This window comes from Myotis myotis, unplaced genomic scaffold (genome assembly GCF_014108235.1).
Source record: "Myotis myotis isolate mMyoMyo1 unplaced genomic scaffold, mMyoMyo1.p scaffold_m19_p_6, whole genome shotgun sequence".
Classification (NCBI taxonomy): domain Eukaryota; kingdom Metazoa; phylum Chordata; class Mammalia; order Chiroptera; family Vespertilionidae; genus Myotis; species Myotis myotis.
In genome coordinates, this window is record NW_023416368.1 from 59,228,896 (window position 1) to 59,250,479 (window position 21,584).

The window sequence follows — 21,584 nt, forward strand, 5'->3', positions numbered from 1 at the left end:
CAGTGCAGATTCTAATATGTGGGGTTTGTTCATTTGTTTTCAGGCTTTCATTTTGTGAATCTCAATGTTGTGAAGGATTAGTAGGTGATACAAACACCATATAGATTGAGCACCTGCAATCAGGGAGTTTAAAATTTTGTTATAGAGATAAAGCAAATAGAGGCATATGAAGATTTAACCACAAACAAACAACATAATCCTTTCAGGGAAAGATTTTAAATCTAAAAGCAGTTGAATTGGAACTTGAAGGGATGCATTTGTTTAACAGTTTTGCCAGGCATTTTCCCCCAAATTATATTCCCAAACCAAATCATGTTTGGCTTAGACAGTGGTTCTCAACCTGTGGGTCGCGACCCCTTTGGCGGTCGAACGACCCTTTCACAGGGATCGCCTAAGGCCATCCTGCATAGCAGATATTTACATTACAATTCATAACAGTAGCAACATTACAGTTATGAAGTAGCAACGAAAATAATTTTATGGTTGGGTCACAACATGAGGAACTGTATTTAAAGGGCCAGAAGGTTGAGAACCACTAGCTTAGAAGATCATTGGTAAAATATAACATTAATATTTTTTCTTGAACTTTTGGCCTTCCCCTTTTTTCGCAGATGTTGACTGTGTTGGTATATAATGTACTGTGGAAAGTACATTATTATACTGAAATATATTTTGTCTTTAGCAATCAATATGATTTTGTACTTTGACTTTACCCTTTATGAACATAGCTTGTATAACAGGAAGAAAATATACCATTTTCTCCATGAATCAAAAAATAGGTGGCTCATCTTAAAACTTATGTGGAATGCAGATAGCATTTTGAATATTAGGTTCTATTGTGTTGGCAATTAGATTGTGGAAAATGGGTGAAAGTTCCAGCTGATCAATGTGATGGTCTTTGGTTCATCCTACAAATGAACTTCCTCGTTTTATAATCTGAAGCACATGCATATTAAGTAGAGAAAACTAATTGCAGTAAATCCTGGCAGTAATCTGGATATTTCAATAATGTTTCATTGTTATTTCTGAATTTATTTGTAACACTGTTACATAAGGGTCTTATTTTTAAATTGTTTTAGTCTTGTCGGCCTCTCTCTCTGATTATTACTTTAGAGTGATTGAATCAGATTGTGTTTAATTAGATTTTATACTTAGATGTCATGTCAAAGCTCTTGAGTGTATTTTGTGCCTTTTTTCTGGTGGGCAATCCATATAGATGTAGTTAGTGGTTTGTACATACTCTGATGAACTATTTCTTTCTTCAAATTTCTATCGCCATAGACAATGAGCGCTTTATACTCGTTGCTTTCTTGGCTGTAAAGACCAGCTTCTCCACGAAGCCGGAGCAACAGCCTCTGACAGCTCCAAGGCTCACATCCAAACCACTCTGAGATCAGAGAGGAAAAGAGCCGCTCATTCCCAGACTCGGTTTTGGAGGCCCAGAAGGACAACCTGTCCACCCTATTTAAGATCGCCTCCTAAACATATCCTGCCCCCCTTTCCTGATTTTTCTTGAGGGCGCTTACCACTATATGACCTACTTTAAAAAGATTTAACTTACAGTTGACATACAATATTATATTAATTTCAGGTTTACAACATAGTGATTAGGCATTTACACATCACTGATCACTCCTTGCTTTCTAAAATAGGATATACATTTATGTTCAATGAAGGCATGAATGAACTAGGTGCAAAGGACAGCAATTCCAATAAGTGCAATGTAACGGTTTTAATTACTATCACAGTTATTTTATGACTATTTATCCCAGCATTTATGCCCCTTTTTTGCATTGTAGGGCAGACTACAGATGTTTAGGAGGCTGAATTTACAGGGCTGAACTGGATTTAAAAAATAAGGGAGGGGCATCAAGGATCATTCTGGGATCTGGCTGGGACCACTGGGTGGATGACGGTTCCACCACCGAAAAAGAGAATATGGGGGAAGAAGCAGGTTTGGGCGGTATCCTGTAGGGAGCCACTGAGGAGACATCAATATATAGATACTAATTTCATATCAACATGCAATGGATTTGTAAAGAGGATCCTTCCAAGTAGGCTTAGAAGGATCTGCCAGAGGCTTTTTAAAATTCAAGGAAATAAAGTATTTTAAAAAGGATGCAGTAGTCATGGTGTCAAATGATACAAAGAGGTCATATAAGATAAAAACAAAACAAAAAGTTCCCATTTGATTTTGCAGTAAGGATGTTACTGATGACCTTGGCTAAAACACTTTCAGTCAAGTGGCCAGGGCTGAATCTAGAGATGCAGCGAGTTGAGGAATATCATTGCTTTTATCATGAGGAAAGCAGTTGGTGTGAATAAAGAGGTCTTATATCTGGAAATGCTATGCTTGAATATGGAGTTGAGAAAAGATAAAGAGGCCTGTCACCACAACTGAAGTAGCGCCTGTCCTAGTCACTCTCTAGCCCAGGGGTGGGCAAACTTTTTGACTCGAGGGCCACAATGGGTTCTTAAACTGGACCGGAGGGCCGGAACAAAAGCATGGATGGAGTGTTTGTGTGAACTAATATAAATTCAAAGTAAACATCATTACATAAAAGGGTACGGTCTTTTTTTTTTTTTTTTAGTTTTATTCATTTCAAACGGGCCGGATCCGGCCCGCGGGCCGTAGTTTGCCCACGCCTGCTCTAACCTGTTACCCTCCTTCTTTTTGGCAACCACTGGCTAAGATTATGTTATTTATCAGCCATGTCTTTACTGTCTGTATCTCCCATCTAACATGTAAGCTCTCCAAGGAGGGCGAGTGATTTTTACCATTCACTACCAATTCTCCAGTACCAAGAGTCACGCCTGGCTCATAGGGGATGCTCAGTACATTTATGTTCAATGAAGGCATGAATGAACTAGGTGCAAAGGACAGCAAAGTAGAACTGGGTGAATGTATCACTGGGAAGGGCTAAAGCTCACTTAAAGGGAACCGAATGGTTACCTTGAAATACTTTTCCTCCTTTGTCATTATTTGAATGCATAATTTTAAGTCCTTACTCTTTAATATGATGGCTGATTCTTATAATAAAATAATCTTGTACAATGCATTATCCTGATACAAATTAGCAAATTTTTCTTAAGGTGAGAGTCAAGATTCTAGAAAAAAAGCAGAAATGGATGTTGAACAAATATATACATATATATATACATATATATATATATAATTTTAGGGTTAAATAACAAACTGAGAGAATACGCTTTAGAAATAAGTAAGCTCTTTTTTTAAAGGCCAGCAATTTAGCAAAATTTTGAATGATAGTTACAGTGTAACAGACTAACATACCTCAATGTGGGGTTGTGGGGATGAGAAGAGATAAACCAAAGAACTTCTATACTTATATGCATAGCCCATGGACATTGGCAATAGGGTAGTGAAGACCTGAGGAGGGGGTAGGGATTGGGCAGAAGGCGGGGAAAGGGAAGGGGGAATGGGGGATATCTGTAATACTATCAACAAGAAAAAATATACTTAAAAAATACAGTGTAATTTCTAGAATGAGCAATGAAAAAACGACTATGCCATCTTATTTTCAGAAAGAACTGAATTGGCATAGTGTACATTCTGGATATCAGTCTAAGATATATATGTTTCTTAATAATCAGTGCCAAGTTTGCATAGACCATAACTGGCTTGTGTATATTTTTGGTGGTTGATAATACTGTAAATATTAATTTGACACTTTACTTTGCTTTATTTCTACGTCTTTTATTTGTGAACAATCATAAAATCTCATGTGGCCCAGATAGCAGGAGTATGCAATGGGGACTTATTGTTAGGTATTTAAGCAGAATTCAGTAACTATAAAGTATTTCTCTAATAGGAAAAGAATAAGACAAACCCTCTCTTGACCTTTGTTTCACATGAAAATGACCGGAGTTTGACACCAAAATGACAGCTGGTTAAAGCAGCCTGAGATTTCAAAGTGCTTGAGTATATATAAATATTATGACTGATCTCGTAAGTGTATTGGAAAACACTTTCAGAAAGGTCCTTGGTTTAACAGTTTGCTACATTTTGGATTTATCTTCTGAATTTAGAAGAAATAGAATAATTAAAAACATGTAGTTGAACTCAACAAACCCACGATCAGAGGTTAATACTGTGAATGCATATTACCATGTTGTGCATAAACCGAGGGCTCAGATCCTTGTAGTTTGATGATATGACAGATACCGCTCCAAATTAACTTCATGTCAATAATAATAACATGTAGAAAATCCATCACTAAAATTTTGTTTGGCCACTTCCTTTTCTGTAACAGAACATGTTAGGGCAGAGGGAACTCTCAGAAATCAAGGAAGGTCATGGACAGATCATTTCTATACTCTGGTCTCCTAAGAGTCACAAGGGCATATCTACTGTCAAGCCTCTACTCCTGAAAATCCTCTTGACTTTATGTTTTAAATCTCATTCAAGCTACTGCTTATCCCAAACATGTATCATTCGGAAGGGCTAAGTAAACCAGACTCAGTTTTGAAGGTCCCAAGGTTCAGGCAAGCGTGGCTTGTGTGCCTGCTCTTGTGGGCAGAGGAGTAGAGCTACTTGGAGTTTCTGTGCAGTTCTCTGTGGGCAAGAAACACTTGGGATGACCCAGGGAAAAGAATAGGAAGCAAGATTAATAAACAAAGTCACAGTGGTGAAGTTTGTTATTAAACAGAACAGATTAAGATTATCGGCCGCACAGAGTTCAGGCAGAAGCTTTCCCATGAGGCTTGCAACATTTCTAAAAGGCATTAGCATCAATTAGTGAAGAATTAATTCAGAAACGTGAAGGTTAAGTGGGGACGTGTCATCTGCGTGGGAGTGTAAATCTGGGGAGCAGAGAAAAGGCTGCGCCAGTCTCCTGCAGGTGGCACGGTTGGCATAGATTGAGATTAATGATTTTATATCTTTTTATTTTTACTTAAATATTTTTTTATTGATTTCAGAGAGGAAGGGAGAGGGAGAGATAGAAACGTCAATGATGAGAGAGAATCATTGATTGCCTGCCTCCTGCATGTCCCACGCTGGGGATTGAGCCCACAACCCAGACATATGCCCTGACTGGAAATCGAATGGCAACCTCCTGGTTCACAGGTCAGTGCTCAACCACTGAGCAACACTGGCTGGGCTATTTTTAATTTTTTTTTTAAAAAATAGTACATGCACATGGTACAGAATTCAGACACTGCAACAAAATCAAATGAGAATTAAATCAGCTTCTCCCTTCAACTCCCAGTCCCCAATTCATTCTGAAGGGTCAATACTTTTTTGTAAATCCTTCTATGCTGTATGCATAGACAGGCATTTATGTACAACTTTTTTCCCCCAACACAAACAGTAGTATCATATACAACATCTCCATTTTATGCACAGATAACATGCAAGTCATATTATTCTAAACCTTGTTTTTTTTTAACTTAATAGATAATAATTTCATTCCTTTTAATTTCCTCAATTCCTTTTAACAGCCACATTATATTCTATCCTATAGATGTGAAAATTCCCTGTGATGGACATTTAAGTTGTTTCAAGTCCTTTGGTTCTATAAACCAAGATTCAAAAACCTGGAAATCACCCTGACACTCTCCTCTCTCTCTCATTCTCCACACCCAGTGTGTGGCCAGATTCTATCAGTTCCACCTACGCAACATGTGGTGTGCATCTGTTCCTTCTTGCCACCTCCACTGCCATACCCCAACCACTTCTGACATGGCTTACCGCAGTAGCTTCTCACTGGCCTCCCTGACTTCACTCTTGCCCTCTTCAAGTCATTCTTCACAGGCAATGAATGTGAGGCTGTTCTCATCATAAGAGAAAGGCAAACTACAATGAATGCCATTTTCCACCTATTCGATTGTCAAATTTCAAAAATTTTGATAGTATAGTGCTTTTGTAAGGGCTGTAGGATTACTAGTATGGACACTCATACATTGCTGGTGGGCATATAAATTAATTCACTCAGTTTGGGGAGCAATTTGGCAATATCTATCAAGAATGAGAAAGTATATGCACCTTTGTTTGTTTTTCCCTGCGGCCTGAAATGCTTATTTCCTTTGCTTATTCCCTTCTTTTGTCAGTGACTTCCACTGAGAAACGTTTCCAGTCTAAATTTGGTTCCCTTATTAGCCTGTCTCATAAAAGGATGCAATTACATATTTATTTGTATGGATTTTACTTAGTGCCTGTTCTGAGTACCACTTTTTACTTTATCAGAAGGGGTAGTGGAAAAACTCAAGGAATCTGAGTTCTGATCATTCGACTGCCTAACTGTGGGCTTTCAGAGAATCACTTAACTTCTCTGGACTTCAGTTCTCTCATCTGTGAAGTCAGAAATCTAGACTAATTGACTTCTAAGGCCCTATAATTTATAGTATTGAAACAGTATGAGGATATAGTATAAAGCGAAATATACATAAATATTCAGTGCTGGTTGTATTCTTAATATAATGTGAAATTCATCTAAATATTGCATGCTTGCATAAAAGAATTTTATAAGTGACAGTTTAGTTGATTATTTTCTTCTGAATAACTTTACTTTATGATTATTTCCCATAGTATAGTTTCTTAATTCCTTTCTTACCTTTTACAGATGTGTCAGCTATAAGATAGTCTTAAATGACAAACCCTTATTGTTTTCTTATAATACTCTCCTTGCCATATTTTTATAAGGCATTATATTTTAGCCAACATGTATCATTTGTTATTAGATCATAGAAGTCTTTTCCCATTCTTGTTCTTAATTAAATTATAAATCCACTAGGTGGTGTATATGGACAGAGAGAGAGAAAGGTTAGTACCATTTTCTTCTCTATAACTCAAATTTAAAAAGTTCTGTTTAGGAAGGCCAACCATGATTATGTTTTGGTTTTTGGAGCAATGAGAAGCTGTCCCTATTAAAAAACAAAACAAAACCCACACAAAAAACACAACCAAAAAAGATTTCCTGCAATAAAGTTTAAGGTTTCCCTTGGCTGTTAAAAAGAGTTAATTCTATAAACTGAATATTTAAAGTAGAAAAATGTATTAAATAAGTACAATGTTATTCTATTAATGTGATGAAAATTGTTTGCTGTCTTATCTCTTTCAGCTATTTCAGTTGTAATAATAACTTAATCCTATTCCATATGAATTTTTACTTGCCAAATTATTCCTCCATTTACTGATTCTTAATTATGAATTCTGGACATTGTTTTAACTTGCATTTTTCTGAAGAGCTTAATAGCACCCTGTGTTAGAAAATTAATCATTTGTTACAATGGACCACACTGAGGTTATACCATCAATCAAACCCTTATATCAAGTAAGAAGGAAATTGTTTTTTGTTTGTTTTTTTTCTCTTTAGCACCTGGTCTGATGGGAGTGGTTGGAGGTCGTCCAAAAGTGTGAGTTTATTGATGATATGCTAAAGTTTTTTTTTTATATATTGCTCCCCTCACATCATTTTCTGGATAGGGGGTGAGAGCAGGGCAGGTCTGGGGTCCTAGGCCTGTCCTCCTGGCACATCTTGTTCATTAACTCTCCTGAGACTCCCTGGAGCCTACGGAGGCTCTTGAACAGTAAGCTGACCTTATCTGAGAGGCACCTGTGCTGATCCTGGATGACTCAGGAAGGTGAATTGGTCCCTGGGGTTAAAGTTCTCATAGATAAATGGCTTTTCTAGGGAGTAGAAAAATAAGGCTGAGCTAACCTGTTTTTCCAACCACTAATTTACAGCAGGGGAAAATACAATTTATTGACAAGTAACGGAACCTTATTTAGCTTCATCTAACAAAATTAGAGGAAGGTGGCCATCTCATTTAGGTTAGGACTTCTACCAGAATGGGTAGTTCTTTTCGTAAAAAATGAAGTAAGTTCGTGTGCTGTAGTGGAATTTTCTAGCTGCTTTGTGTTCTATTCTTCGGCGATAAGATGTGATATGTTAAGATTACTGGGTTCCACTGTGTATTTGTGTCAGTTTAATCAAGAATGCATGGATTCTCTTTTAAATAGAAAGAGAATCCATGCATTCTTGATTTCTGATAAGACAGAAAAAGAGCTTCAAAAAAAAGTTATCTTGCTGTTTATTCTTTTCTGCCCATTCTGTCCTGAACTTTCTACAACAAAAAGGGGTTCACCCCTGCTGGTCCTTCAGAACTGCCCTTGTCAAGGTCTCCCATACCATTATTTTGTTTAATACAAAAGTAGGTGGTTGTCATCATCTTACTTGCACTCTCAGCGTAATTTGGCACTATTGGCCATGATTCTCCTCCTTTAAATATTTTCTTAACTTGGCTTCCAAGGCACTGGCTTTCTGTGGATGTCTCCTGCCTCGTTGTCAGACACTCCCCCATCTCCTTTGCTGGACCTTCCTCCCCCCTGACTTTGAAACCTTGCAGTGCCTCAAAGCATGGACCTCCCTTCTTTTCTACCTACACTTGCACCTCGGATGAGTTCATTTTATCTTTACCTTTAAATACCGCCTATATGCCAATGGCTGTCCAATTTATTTCTCTAGCTCCTTTGTCTTCCTTGGTCCTCAAACTCACATACTATCTGTTTACTTAATAACTCCCATTTGGATGCCTAGTAAACATCTCAAGCTTAACATGTCCCAAACTCAGCCCCACAGTCCCCATCCAACCAGTCCACCCTCTTTTCAGCTAATGGCAACTTCAAGCCAAAAAGTTTCATATCATTCCTGACTACTTCCTTTTCTCATGTCTTATATACAGGCCAGTTCTGTGTCAGAAGTTCTGTGTCAAAATATGTCAAAAGTCTGATCACTTATCACCCTCACAATGACCACCCTGGTTATAGCCACCATCATCTCTGGCCTGAATTATTACAATAATCTCCTAACGGATCTCCCTGGTTCTAGTTCCCACTGTAATCTGTTCTCAAAATAGAGTGACTGTTTTTATTTTTAAATTTTTTGTTGTCATTGACACTATTGCAGATGTCTCCCATTCCCTCCTCCGCTTTGCCCACCTCCACCCAGCCCCCACCACCTTCCCCTGGCCTTCCCCACACTGTTGTCTGTGTCCATGGGCTATGAATATATGTTCTGTCTTTAAACATGTAAGCCAGGTGATATCACTCCTTTGTTTCAAGTCTTTACTCTTACCTAGGGTAGATGCTGAGTCCTGAAGATGGTCTGGCAGGTTCTGCCCAATCTCTGTTCTCCAGTCTCCACCTTCTCCCAGGCACTCACTCTCCTCCAGCCTCCCACACCGGCCTCACTTCCAGGTTGCCTCAAGTCTTTGCACTTTCTCCTCATTCTGACTCAAATGCTCATGGCTCCCTCCCTCACTTCAGGTCTTAGCCCAAAAGTCCTTTCTCAAAGAGAACAACCTGACCGCACTATTTAATGTTGCCTAAGATCCATTAACACTTTCTGTCTCCCTATTGTGCTTTAATTTTTTTTTTTTTAGGGAACTTATTACCATCTGACCTACTATCTATTTTACTAATTTCTATTCTTTATTATTTTTTTAAATAAATTATCAATTTCTTGCTCTCTCTCTTCTTCCAGCACCCCCATGAGGCAAATGTTAGTACCCTTGAAGTTGTCCCAGAGGCTCCTTATACTATCCTCATTTTTTTTTTTTTGGATTGTGTTTTCTTTTTGCTGTTCTGGTTGGGTGTTTTATGCTTCCTTATATTCCAAATCACTGATTTGATTCTTGGCTTCATCTAATCTACTGTTGATTCCCTGTAAATTTTTCATTTCAGTTAGTATATCCTTCATTTCTGACGGTTCTTTTTGTGGTTTCCATATCCCTTCTTATGCTGTTGAAGTTCTCATTAAGTTCATTGGGCATCCTTATGACCAGTGAACGCTGTGCCTAGTAGATCGCCTGTCTCCATTTTGTTTAGTTCTTTTTTGTTTTTTTCTGGAGTTTTGTTCTCTTCTTTCATCTGGGACATGTTTCTTTGTCTCCTCATTTTGGCAGCCTCCCTGTGTTTGTTTCTGTGTATTGGGTAGGGCTGCTACATCTCCCAGGCTGGGTAGGGTGGCCTTATGTAGTAGGAGTTCTGTAGGGTCCAGTGGCACAGCCTCCCCCATCACCCAAGCTGGAAACTCCAGGTGCACCCCTCTCGCCCTGTGCACTGTGTACACCCCCCTGTTATAGGTGAGTCTTGATTGCTGTTGACACATCAGTGGGAAGGATTTACCCCTACAGCGGTCTGCTGCAAGGATGGACTGGGACCATGGACCTCCCACCACCATGGAGGATCAATGAAGTCAGGAACCAAAGACTGTGTACTGTAATTCTGTTTACACAAAGTTCAACAAACAGGCAAAAATAAACTCATGTTTGGGGCTACACGCTTAGGTGGGAGAACTATAAAGAAAAGCAAGGAAATTATTTTCATCAACGTCAGGATAGTGATTACCTCTGTCAGGGGTGGTAGCGACTGGGAGAGGCAGGAGGGAACCTTCTCAGCTGCAGGCAGCAATCTGTTTCTTTTTTTTCTTTTTTTTTGTTATTGTTACTATTTTTATTTTTATTTTTTTTATTTATTTATTTTATATATTTTTTTATTGATTAAGATATTACATATGTGTCCTTGTCCCCACATTACCCTCTACCCCCCACCCCCCCACCCCCGCTCATGCCCTCACCCCCCCGTTGTCCATGTCCATTGATTAGGCCTATATGCTTGCATATAAGTCCTTTGGTTGATCTTTCCCCCTTACCCCCACCCTCCCCTACCTTCCCTCCAAGTCCCGACAGTCCAATCAATGCCTCTCCGTCTCTGGATCAGTCCTTGTTCATCAGCTTATGTTGTTCATTATATTCCACAAATGAGTGAGATCCTGTGGTATTTATCCGCTCTCAAGTTCCATCCATGCTGTGGCAAATGGTAAGAGTTCCTTTTTCTTCTTCCTCTTCTTAAAGAATACCTTTCAGCATTTCATATAATCCTGGTTTGGTGGTGATGAACTCCTTTAGCTTTTTCTTATCCGTGAAGCTCTTTATCTGACCTTCTATTCTGAATGATAGCTTTGCTGGATAAAGTAATCTTGGTTGCAGGTTCTTGCTATTCATCACTTTGAATATTTCTTGCCAGTCTCTTCTGGCCTGCATGGTTTCTGTTGAGAAATCAGCTGACAGTCGTATGGGTACTCCCTTGTAGGTAACTGACTGTCTTTCTCTTGCTGCTTTTAAGATTCTCTCTTTATCTTTTGCTCTTGGCATTTTAATTATGATGTGTCTTGGTGTGGTCCTCCTTGGATTCCTTTTGTTTGGGGTTCTCTGCGCTTCCTGGACTTGTAAGTCCATTTCTTTCACCAGGTAGGGGAAGTTTTCTGTCATTATTTCTTCAAAAAGGTTTTCAATATCTTGCCCTCTCTCTCCTTCTGGTACCCCTATAATTCTGATGTTGGTACGCTTGAAAGTTGTCCCAGAGGTTCCTTACACTATCTTCATATTTTTGGAATCTCTTTTCTTTTTTCTTTCTCGGTTGGGTATTTTTTGTTTCTTTGTATTTCAAATCTTTGACTTGATTCTTGGGATCCTCTTTTCTGCTGCTGGATCTCTGTAAATTATTCTTTATTTCAGTCAGTGTATGCTTAATTTCTAGTTGGTCCTTTTTCATGTCCTCCATGGTCTCCCTATACTTATTGAGGGATTCATTAAATTTATCGGCGGTTTCCATAAAATTCTTGAAAAACCTTATAACCGTGGCCTTAAACTCTATATCCAATCGTTTGCTTTCCTCCATTTCTGCCATTTGTGACCTGTTTCTTTGTCTCCGCATTTTGGCAGCTTCCCTGTGTTGATAGAGTGGCCCTGTGCGCCAGGTGTCCTGTAGGGCCCAGTAGCTCAGCCTCCCCAGTTACCTGGGGTGGACACTCTTGGTGCACTCTTGGTGCCTTGGTTGTTGTAGAATCACTGGGAGGAATTGACCTCCAGGCCAATTGGCTGTGAGAATCAGCTGTGTCTGAAGTGGGAGAACTTCTGTGCTGAAGACACCCTTCTGGGGCAAGACTTGCTTCAGTGGGGCTTTGGTGCTCACTGAGTCTGCTCCCTGAGTGCGTCCCTTATGGATCTGAGGAGTTGCAGTCTGGATGGACCCCCTCTGACCACTGGGTACAGTGGCTCCTGGATCTAAGGAGGTGCTAATTCAGCCTCTGCCTGAGGCCACACAGCAGGAGCCACAAAGAGGCTCAGCTGTGAAGCAATGCAAGCCGCTGCGGGGCCTTGGGCCTTCTCTTGGAAGTTCCAGGTCTGCCTGGTTCGGCTGCAGTTAGGTACATTCACATGCAAAAGCCTCTGCCGCAGCCTGGGTGGGGCGGGGTCTCAGGGAGTCAGAGGGCGGAGAAAGCAGCCATGGCCGATTCTCTGCCCGGAGTCGCGCGTCTCAGTGTTCCGGTAACGGCTGCAAGCACCTCTGAGGGAAAGCCGCCCTCAAGTTCGCTCGCTGCCGGACAGACCAGCCTCTCCCCGTATGAGTCCTGGGTCCCCAGAGACTTCCCGGAACCGGAGTTCAGAGCAGTCAGGAGCTTGTGACTCAAAAAGACAGCCGCGTCCTCAGGTGCTACCCCCTTTCCTCGCGCGCGCGCGCCGCCGTACCTCTGCACTTCACCTCCGCAGCGCCTCTGGCTCTCAGCGTGCTTTTCTTTCCTTCTAGTTGTGGAATTTACACTCAGCCAGCCTTCCTGTTGTTCTGGATGATGTTTGCTCAGTCCTTTGCGGTAATTTTCAATTGTTGTGTGAGGCGATAATTTCCCGGTGTTTACCTATGCCGCCATCTTCAGCAATCTGTTTCTTGACATTAGTGGTGATTATATGGATGTTGTTTTGTGATAAATCATCAAACTACAGTTTGATGTTTGTTCCCTGACCTTTTCTCTATAAGTATTATATTTCACTATAAAAAAGGGTTTAAAAATATTTAAGGATCCCAAGGTAGTTGGTCCCATAAACTTAATCTTATACACCATACAATTTAATAATAACTTACTTTGTCTCTAGTTTCAACTCTTGGTCAATTCAGTCCACAAATATTCAATGCTTTCTCCAGGTCTGTGTTTCTTTCCTGTTTATAATTTTTGTGGATTTTTCTTATACTTTGTTGTCTGTCCACATTAGATAAGTCGATTTCCTCCTGACCCTTGTATTTAGGTTAAACTTAAATATTAGATCACACTAAAGGCCATTTATCTTTGTCCATGTCTAGAAATGATTCCCTGGCTCCATGCAGACGTCTTTTAGGTCTTACGGGAGACTGGATGAAGGAATGTACTGGTGAAAATCCAGAGTTTGTAGTAGAAAAACAACTTTTTCATTCAACTTTTAGTGACCCACCAATGCTTGGCTTTTTTGTATATAAAGGCACTTTCTGATGAAGAAATAGGAGTGCTCCTTGGTATTCTCAACGGGAAATTGATTGGTGTGTATGGTCAGTAAGAAAACTAGGTAGAGGTGGGTCAGGCATGACAAGTGAGTGGAGGTCTGGAAACCCCGCCTCCCTTTTTTCTGAGCCCTCAGATTTGTAAATCTCATGTTTATTGTCCCTTCTTTTGTATTATATTCTAGATCTCCTGTTCTAAAACCATTTTTCTTCCTGTATCCCAAGAAAAAGGTTAAGGTAAGAGAGACTCCTCAATCTGCTTCAGTAGTATCTTAATTATACTTTCAAGCATATGTGATACTGGTATTTTTTGGAGAGATTAGTTTTGACAAGCCTCTTTAACTGTATTGTTCATTCATTAAAAGATAAAAACTGTTAACGGTCATGGTTGCGGAATGGGTCACTCTAATTACCTGATTGTTCCTATTATGTGAAGATTAACCTTCCCCATGAAGTGGATCTGTCTTGACTCAGATGGGTGGACTACACATGATTGCATCGGCATTGTTTCCCAGGATTACAAATATGTACTGGATATTGTCTTGGTTGTTCACTTTTAAATATATTGTACGTTGCCAGTTATCTTATGTTTGGGAATCTGGACAGCACTCACAGTGAAAATATATTCATAAAATGTAAATGTCTCTGATAATTCAAATTAAACAGAAAAAAAAGGAAAAATAAATGTTTCTAAACTTTCACACATAAAACTTTAGGAGCCATAAGCACGCCTGAAAACAATGTATTTCTTTAAAAAGTGATTGTCAGAGTAATCAAGCGCTTCTGAATTTTTTAGTCAGCAAGATTAAGGAGTTTTTTTAAACTAACATTTAATGCTAATAAATTATATGAAAGAAGGGATCATATCTATCTTATTTACCACTGTAGCCCCAGCACAATACCTGGCACATCATAGGTGTCAAAAAATATTTTTAATGAATGAAGTTTATTGTGTTAGGCAACATTATGTGTGCTATTTTATTTAATCTTCACAGTGATATTAAAAGTTAGGTTTTGCTATGCCCATTTTATTGATGAGGAAATTGATTCCCAAGGAGGAGAAAAGAATTGCCCAAGGTCACACAGACACCAACTAGAAAATGGCAGACATGGAAATCAAATTATGATGTGCCTGACTCCAAATCTGACATTTGATGATGACACTAATTTGAGCAAAGACAGCTAGTTGCCTTCCCAACAGCCATTTCCCTCCTCATCCTTCATCAAAGTCCTAATTTTGTCTTAGTGTCCTATTCCCTCAGGTGACTCAGGTAAATCCTGATTGGTCTAAGCCAAAATAATGTTCTCATTGCCCATGCCTGCCTGTGATCAGTTGAAATATAACCTGGCTGGGTCATTGAGATTGGAGAGAAATATTCTTTTTCTTTTTTAAATATACTTGTATTGATTTCAGAGAAGGGAGAGGGAGAGAGAGATAGAAATATCAATGATGAGAGAGAATCATTGATCAGCCTCCACTGGGGATTGATCCCGAAATCCGGGCATAAGCCCTAACCAGGAATTGAACCATGACCTCCTGATTCATAGGTCAATGCTCAACCATTGAGCCACACCGGCGGGCAGGGAAATATTCTTATGGTTGGCGGTAGGGTGAGGGTTCTGGGAAAGGCTTTTGTTTTGTTTTATTTTGTTTTGTTTGCCTCTTTAACAAAGAAACACAAGGGGAAAGCAGACCTTTCTCTGACTCCTAAGTGTTGATATGCAGTGGTTCTCAACCTTCTGGCCCTTTAAATACAGTTCCTCATGTTGTGACCCAACCATAAAATTATTTTCAGTGCTACTTCATAACCGTAATGTTGCTACTGTTATGAATCGTAATATAAATATCTGATATGCAGGATGGTCTTAGGCGACCCCTGTGAAAGGGTTGTTCGACCGCCAAAGGGGTCGCGACCCACAGGTTGAGAACCGCTGATATAGGGGGATGTGATGCCTAGAGCTGTTGTAGTCTTCTTGCTGCCACGAGGGGAGCTAGGAGACCACCTTAGGTGCCTAATGTACTGCTGGGCTTCCAGTGTTGCTCAATAAGTGGTAACTGTCAATCATGTCCTTGCTTTTTACTCAGCCAGTTACTTCAGAGCTTGAGCCACCAACCAGTCACTCTTATCTTATTGACAATGTCAAAACTAATTATGCCTCAATTTTAAATATCTCTTTGCTAAATGGACATATAAAATGAAACGTTATCCTAGTTTTTAACATTATTTTATGGAACTGGGATGTCTTCACTTATTCATGAATTCACTATTTACTGGTGCCAGTTACTGGGGAGCAATGGTAAATACTTGAAAATGCACAGGGAAGAACAAAGAGACAGCCCATCGTCCTGGTTGGAAAGGAGAAGAGTCAGGGAAAGGTCAAGGAGGCAGGGTCAAGGAAGTCTCTGCACTGGAGCTGACAAGAAGTGACATTTGAACTGAACCCTAAAAAGCCAGAAGGAATTATCCAGGTTGGAAACAAAAAAGGGCATTCTCTGCAAAGGAGGTAGCATAGGCGATGCATGGGTTCTGAGAGAATATGGCACAATGAAGGAAGTACAAGTAATTGAGTATCTAGAATACAGGTTGGACAAATCTAGAAAGAAATCTAGAGAGGTGAGCAGGGCCCTGATCACAGAGGGCCTTGGGGCCAAGCTGTGGTACTCCCTACAGAAAGCTGTAGGGAGTTACTGAAGGATAGTAAGGGAACATGGTGGTACCTGAACTTCAGGAACATCACTTTGGCAGCAGAGAAGAAAAATTTTGGGAGGAGAGAAAGGGAATGATTAGAGATAAGAAAAGCAGAGAAAAATAAACCAGAGCTTTTAGATTCAAGAGATATTTAGGAAGTGGTTTAGGTAGAACTTGGTGATTAGATATGAGACATGAGAAAGTAGTGGGGAGAAAGTTTGCAAGAAATGCAGATCTGGCACGGGACTGTGGAGGAGGCTGCCAGACATGAGTTAAGGGCTCCAATGCACATAGTTGAGTGCTTCACTGTGGTTTTAAGAGTAAGAAGGGCTGGATTGCCGAAACCGGTTTGGCTCAGTGGATAGAGCGTCGGCCTGCGGACTGAGAGGTCCCAGGTTCGATTCCGGTCAAGGGCATGTACCTGGGTTGCGGGCACATCCCCAGTAGGAGATGTGCAGGAGGCAGCTGATCGATGTTTCTCTCTCATCGATGTTTCTAACTCTCTATCTCTCTCCCTTTCTCTCTGTAAAAAATCAATAAAATATATTTAAAAAAAAAAAAAAAAAGAAGGGCTGGATTAATCCACATTTGGGTAAGTATTGCAGAAGGAAAATGGAGCAAGAGAAGTGAGAAGTTGGATGTATTGTTTATTTTTAATGTGTTTTTATTGATTTCAGAGAGAGAGGAAGGGAGAAAGAAAGATAGAAACAACTGTGAGAGAGAAACATTGATTGGCTGCTTTCTGCATGCCTTTTAGCGGGGATTGAGCCCACAACCCGGTGACCTCTTGGCTCATGAGGCGATGTTCAAGCAACTGAGGCACACAGGCCAGGCAGAGGCATTATTTAAAGAGACAGGTTGAAGGACTAAACCAACCAGAAGAAAGTCTAATACGTGGAATGCAAGGATAGGACCTCATTCCAATTCTGGTGGGTAAGCAGCTGTAATTGGAACAATGAGGGTAACAGGAGCTTGTGGTAAGAAAGTTGAGCAGTGCGGTTAAAGATGTTACAGGTGGAGCAGCTCCAGGTAGTCACAAGGGAAGAAGGATGCGTTGTTGATATCTGTGTGGAAATGAAGGTTCCTAGAGTTGAAGAAGCCAAAGTGTTGGATATTGGAAGGGTCACCCAGATGGCAGATTTGGGATGGAGGGAAAAACCATAAGCCATGTTCCAAAGTCTCTGATACATGTCAGGGAATGAGGAGAACAACAAGAAGGGATGGAAGATAATAAATTTGAAATGTACAAGTTTTAAAGGGAGAGTCTTTTGATTTTTTACAGAGAGGAAGGGAGAGGGATAGAGAGTTAGAAACATCGATGAGAGAGAAACATCGATTAGCTGCCTCCTGCACACCTCCCACTATGGATGTGCCCGCAACCAAGGTACATGCCCCTGACCGGAATCGAACCTGGGACCCTTCAGTCCTCAGGCCGACGCTCCAGCCACCGAGCCAAACCGGTTAAAGCTAAAGGGAGAGTTTTTATAAGGAATTGGAGGAAGGTTGAATTGCCAAATGCTACTAGTTATTTAGCACTTATGGTGTGCCAGCTTCTAAGTTATTTTATTTTACTAAACTTATTTAATTCTCACCTATGAGGTAAGTATTATTATTATCCCCATTTTTCCAATGTGGAAACTGATGCTCTGAGACTTTTAATAACTTGCTCAAAGTACAAAGCCACGATTCCAATCTAGGCTGCAAAGTTCACACTCTTACCCCCGTCACTGACCGGTCAATTCTGCTGGACAGGCCCGGCTAGCTCCTGTTGGTTAAGTGGTAAGTTCAAGAACAAATAGTCTCCACGGAAGGGTGTAGGGAGGAGGTAGTATCTGCAGTGGGGAGCCATTCAAAAAAGGCGGAGCATGACTGGTCCTTGGTAGCATCAATTTCTCTATATTTTGTAGAGTCCATTTTATTTAGTATTTAAACATAGTAGTGTGCCTTTGAACTATGTGTTAATATGTAAACTTCCTCAGGCCTTTTCAGAAGTGGGTGGGGTATACTTTTATAATAAATGGTGACATTAATTATTAACTATAAGTATTCAATTATGTAAAGGAATTCATTTGGACCTCTCAGAGAACTTATACAACATTCTGACTAAGAATGGCTAAAAGAAACTAAAATATGCAATCTGGAAAAATACACTGCTCTACTTTTTCTCTGGCATTCCTAAGCTTTGTGGTGACTAGTTTATTTGGGATTCATGACTACCTAATAGAAAAACAATTCTCCTTCTTTTTCTTTTTTTCTTTTTGTTACCTGTCAGACATTGTCTTAAAAACCAAGAGCTCAAGGATGTTAGAAGGTATTATAATCCAAAGAAGCCTATTTTTTTTTACTCAAATTAAGTTCTTTTTATTTTCTTAATTAAGGCCCAAAGAATCTTTGAATAATGTGCTAATCCAATGAATCACTGAGAAATTAGCTTCTTTGTCTTATAGAGTTACTACTCTTCCTGAAAAGTGTAGCCCATAGACATGAGGAAAATATAAATTCATACAAAAAGAAATTTATGGTGTAATTATAAACTAACTGTACCAGGGATTCCTAATGAGAAGTCTGCATGTCACAATTACATTTGAGAACTCTGGTACATATAAAATAAGCTCTTTCAAAATGTGATTCCAGTTTTATTTAGAAATGCATCTACTGAAATGAAGCATAATGCACACAGGTTATGTTAATCATGAATGTGATCATGGATAGTTTAATCCAAATTAAGAGTAGATTTGTCAGATACAGAGTCTCCATCAGGTAATTTGTGAAACCAAATTATTATTATTATTCACCTGAAAGGTTCAGAGAGGCAGTTTTTGAAAAGTTCTTAGTTAGCTTTGGCTCCTAAAAAAAACTGTACAGTTTATAGACCGAATAGTTTCTACACAAGGGGAGAGGAGAGAAATTGGAGCATTGTTAGTAAAAAAAAAAAAAAAAAAAAAAAAAAAAAAAAAAAAAAGTTACCTTTTATTTCTACTACCACTCCATTCTTTGAAACAAAAGTAATTAGTGAAGTCAGGAAGTAAAGGCAGTGAAATTCAACACAGACCAGTTTATCTGATGCTTTTTCAATGTCCAGTTTGCACGGCTCTGAGTTCCCTGCTAAACTATAGCCATATGGTGGGGCGGTGGGAGGTAGAAATAAGTTGCAGGGTTTCCCTTCAGGTTGCTAATAATATATTTGAATTTTATGTTTATTGTTCTCTTGCTTGTTTATATGGTTTTGCCACTTATTTATAAATTTCTAAACAATCCATTGCTGAGTTTACATAATTTTGAACTTTATATAAGCGGAATCAAGCTCTTTTGTTCTGTAACTTAGCTTGTTTTTTTTTTCCACTCAAAATTATCTTCTGAGATTTAACAGTGTTGCAGCATAGAGTAATCATTTATTCATTCTTCATCACTGTAGCGTTTCATTTTATGAATATGCTATAGTTTGCAAACTTATTTTTGTTTTACAAGAACGCTGAAATTTTTGTAGGTTTTTGTTTGTCCGTTTTGCTCTTACACACATGACCACCTTGAACACCCTTGGACAGCTGGTGCTCATGTGCAGAAGTTTCTCTAGGTATTTAGTAGTACCTAGAGGTAGAATTGTTGAATCATTGGGCATGTGCCTCTTTATCTTTGTTTCTAGATAATGCCAACTTGTTTTCCCAAGTATTAATGTACACTCATCCCTTCAGAGTCTCTCCAACACTTGGTATTAGCCAACTTTTGAATTATTTTCAGTGTGATTAGTACAAAGTAATATTTCATGTAGTTTTAATTTGCATCTTCCTCCTGTTGCTTTTCTGGAAATGCCCATTTGTATACTTTGCCCTTTTTTTTTTCTGGGTTTGTGTGTGTGTGTGTGTGTGTGTGTGTGTGTGTGTGTGTGTGTGGTCTATCTTTTCTTAATGCTTTTTTAAAAAATTTGATTTCAGAGAGAGGAAGGGAGGGGGAGAGGGCGATAGAAACATCAATGAGAGAAAATCATCAATCAGCTACCTCCTGCACAACTGGGGATCTAGCCCACCACCCGGGCATGTGCCCAGACCACGAACTGAACCGTAACCCCCTGGTTTACTAGTATAGGTTGAAGCTCAACCACTGAGCCACTGCGGCCATACTCAATTTTTTTTTTATTATTCATTCAAAGATCATGCTTGGCCTTTTTATTTGCTTTATTGTAAATTTACTTCTTATTAGTATTTTCTCTTGCCTTTATTATTTCTACTTTCATTGTATCTGTTTTGATGATCTTTTCCTAATTTCTTATGTTGAGTGCTTACCACATTAATTTTCAATCTTTCCTCTTTTCACGTAGGAAATTAAGGCTATAAATATCTCTCTAAGTGCTATAATATGTAGGTTCTACATATTTTAAAATGTTGTGTTTTCATTTTCTTTTCTAACTTCTATTATGTTCCCTTTTTGCTCATGAATTATTTAGATGTATATTTAGATGCACAAGCAATTATAGGAAGTTTGCAGGATACAAGTAATCCAAAAGCCAATCGTTTTACTATATACCAACAGTGAACAAGTGAAATTTGAAAAAAAATGCTATTTACATGAGCAAGCAAAAGAAGATAAAACACTTAAATATAAAGCTAACTAAATATGTATAAGATATATATGAAGGAAACTGTAAAACTTGTGAAAGAAATAAAAAAAACTATAAATGGAGAGATAGCCTGTGTTCACAGATAAGAAGACTGAATATTATCAAGAGAGAGTTTTTCCCAACTTGATTTATAGATTCAGTGCAATCATAATAAAAATCCCAGCAAGTTATTTTGTGGATGTCAACAAACTGATTCTAAAGGACCCTAATTTAAACTATGGACTTTGGTGATAATGATGTGTCAATGCAGCTTCATTGATTGTAACAAATGTTCCTTCCTGGTGCAGGATGTTGATAGTGGGGAAGGTATGCATGTGTGAGGAAAATGGTATATGGAAACTCTCTGTACTTTTTGTTTAATTTTACTGTGAAAATCAAACTGCCCAAAAAATAAAGTCTTAAAAATGAGGTTTGTTTTTTTTTCTCCCCTAAGTTTGGAAAATAATTTTACTAGGAAGATCTGTAGGATGAAAGTTATAACACGTGGATTATTCCCACTATTGCTGCTGAAAAATGACCCGTCCGTTTGGCAGCCCTTCAGTGGTTAATGTCTCTATTCTTTTCTGGCTTCTTTTTTTCTTTGGCATTCTGTCCTTTCCACATGTTGTGCCTAGGTATCCATTTCTTATTACTTGGTTTGGAATTCATTGGGTTTCATTGCATGAGAGAATTTGTTCTTGCATTCATTCTGGAAATTTGTAAGCTGCTATCTCTCTGAATAATTACTTTTCCCTTTCTATTTTTTCCTTTAACTCCAATGAAGTACTAGTATGTGAGACTCTTACTCTCCCCAAAAAACAAACTTCTTAGAGTTACTTCATCTTTGTCAAAAGCCATAGAAAATATATCTATGTAGGAGTGTCTGGACTATAAATGCTTAGAGTTGGAAAAAATACAATTACACAAAATAATGTTTTCCACTGGTGGGATTTATAGTAACCTG

At 39.0% G+C, this 21,584-nt stretch overlaps 1 protein-coding gene across 4 annotated transcripts in view; it reads left to right on the top strand.

Annotated features, from left to right (window-relative positions):
- The window catches only part of LOC118658998, a 91,897-nt gene that overhangs the window by 43,394 nt on the left and 26,919 nt on the right, over window positions 1–21,584 (top strand). For 3 of the 4 annotated variants that reach the window (XM_036314914.1, XM_036314916.1, XM_036314915.1), the window contains exons 14-15: window positions 7,338–7,377; window positions 13,522–13,573. In XM_036314914.1, the coding sequence (XP_036170807.1) occupies window positions 7,338–7,377; window positions 13,522–13,573 (92 nt within the window). Of the gene's footprint in view, window positions 1–7,337; window positions 7,378–13,521; window positions 13,574–13,701; window positions 13,970–21,584 lie in introns of those variants that run through there. The other variant, XM_036314917.1, reaches the window with a different exon arrangement.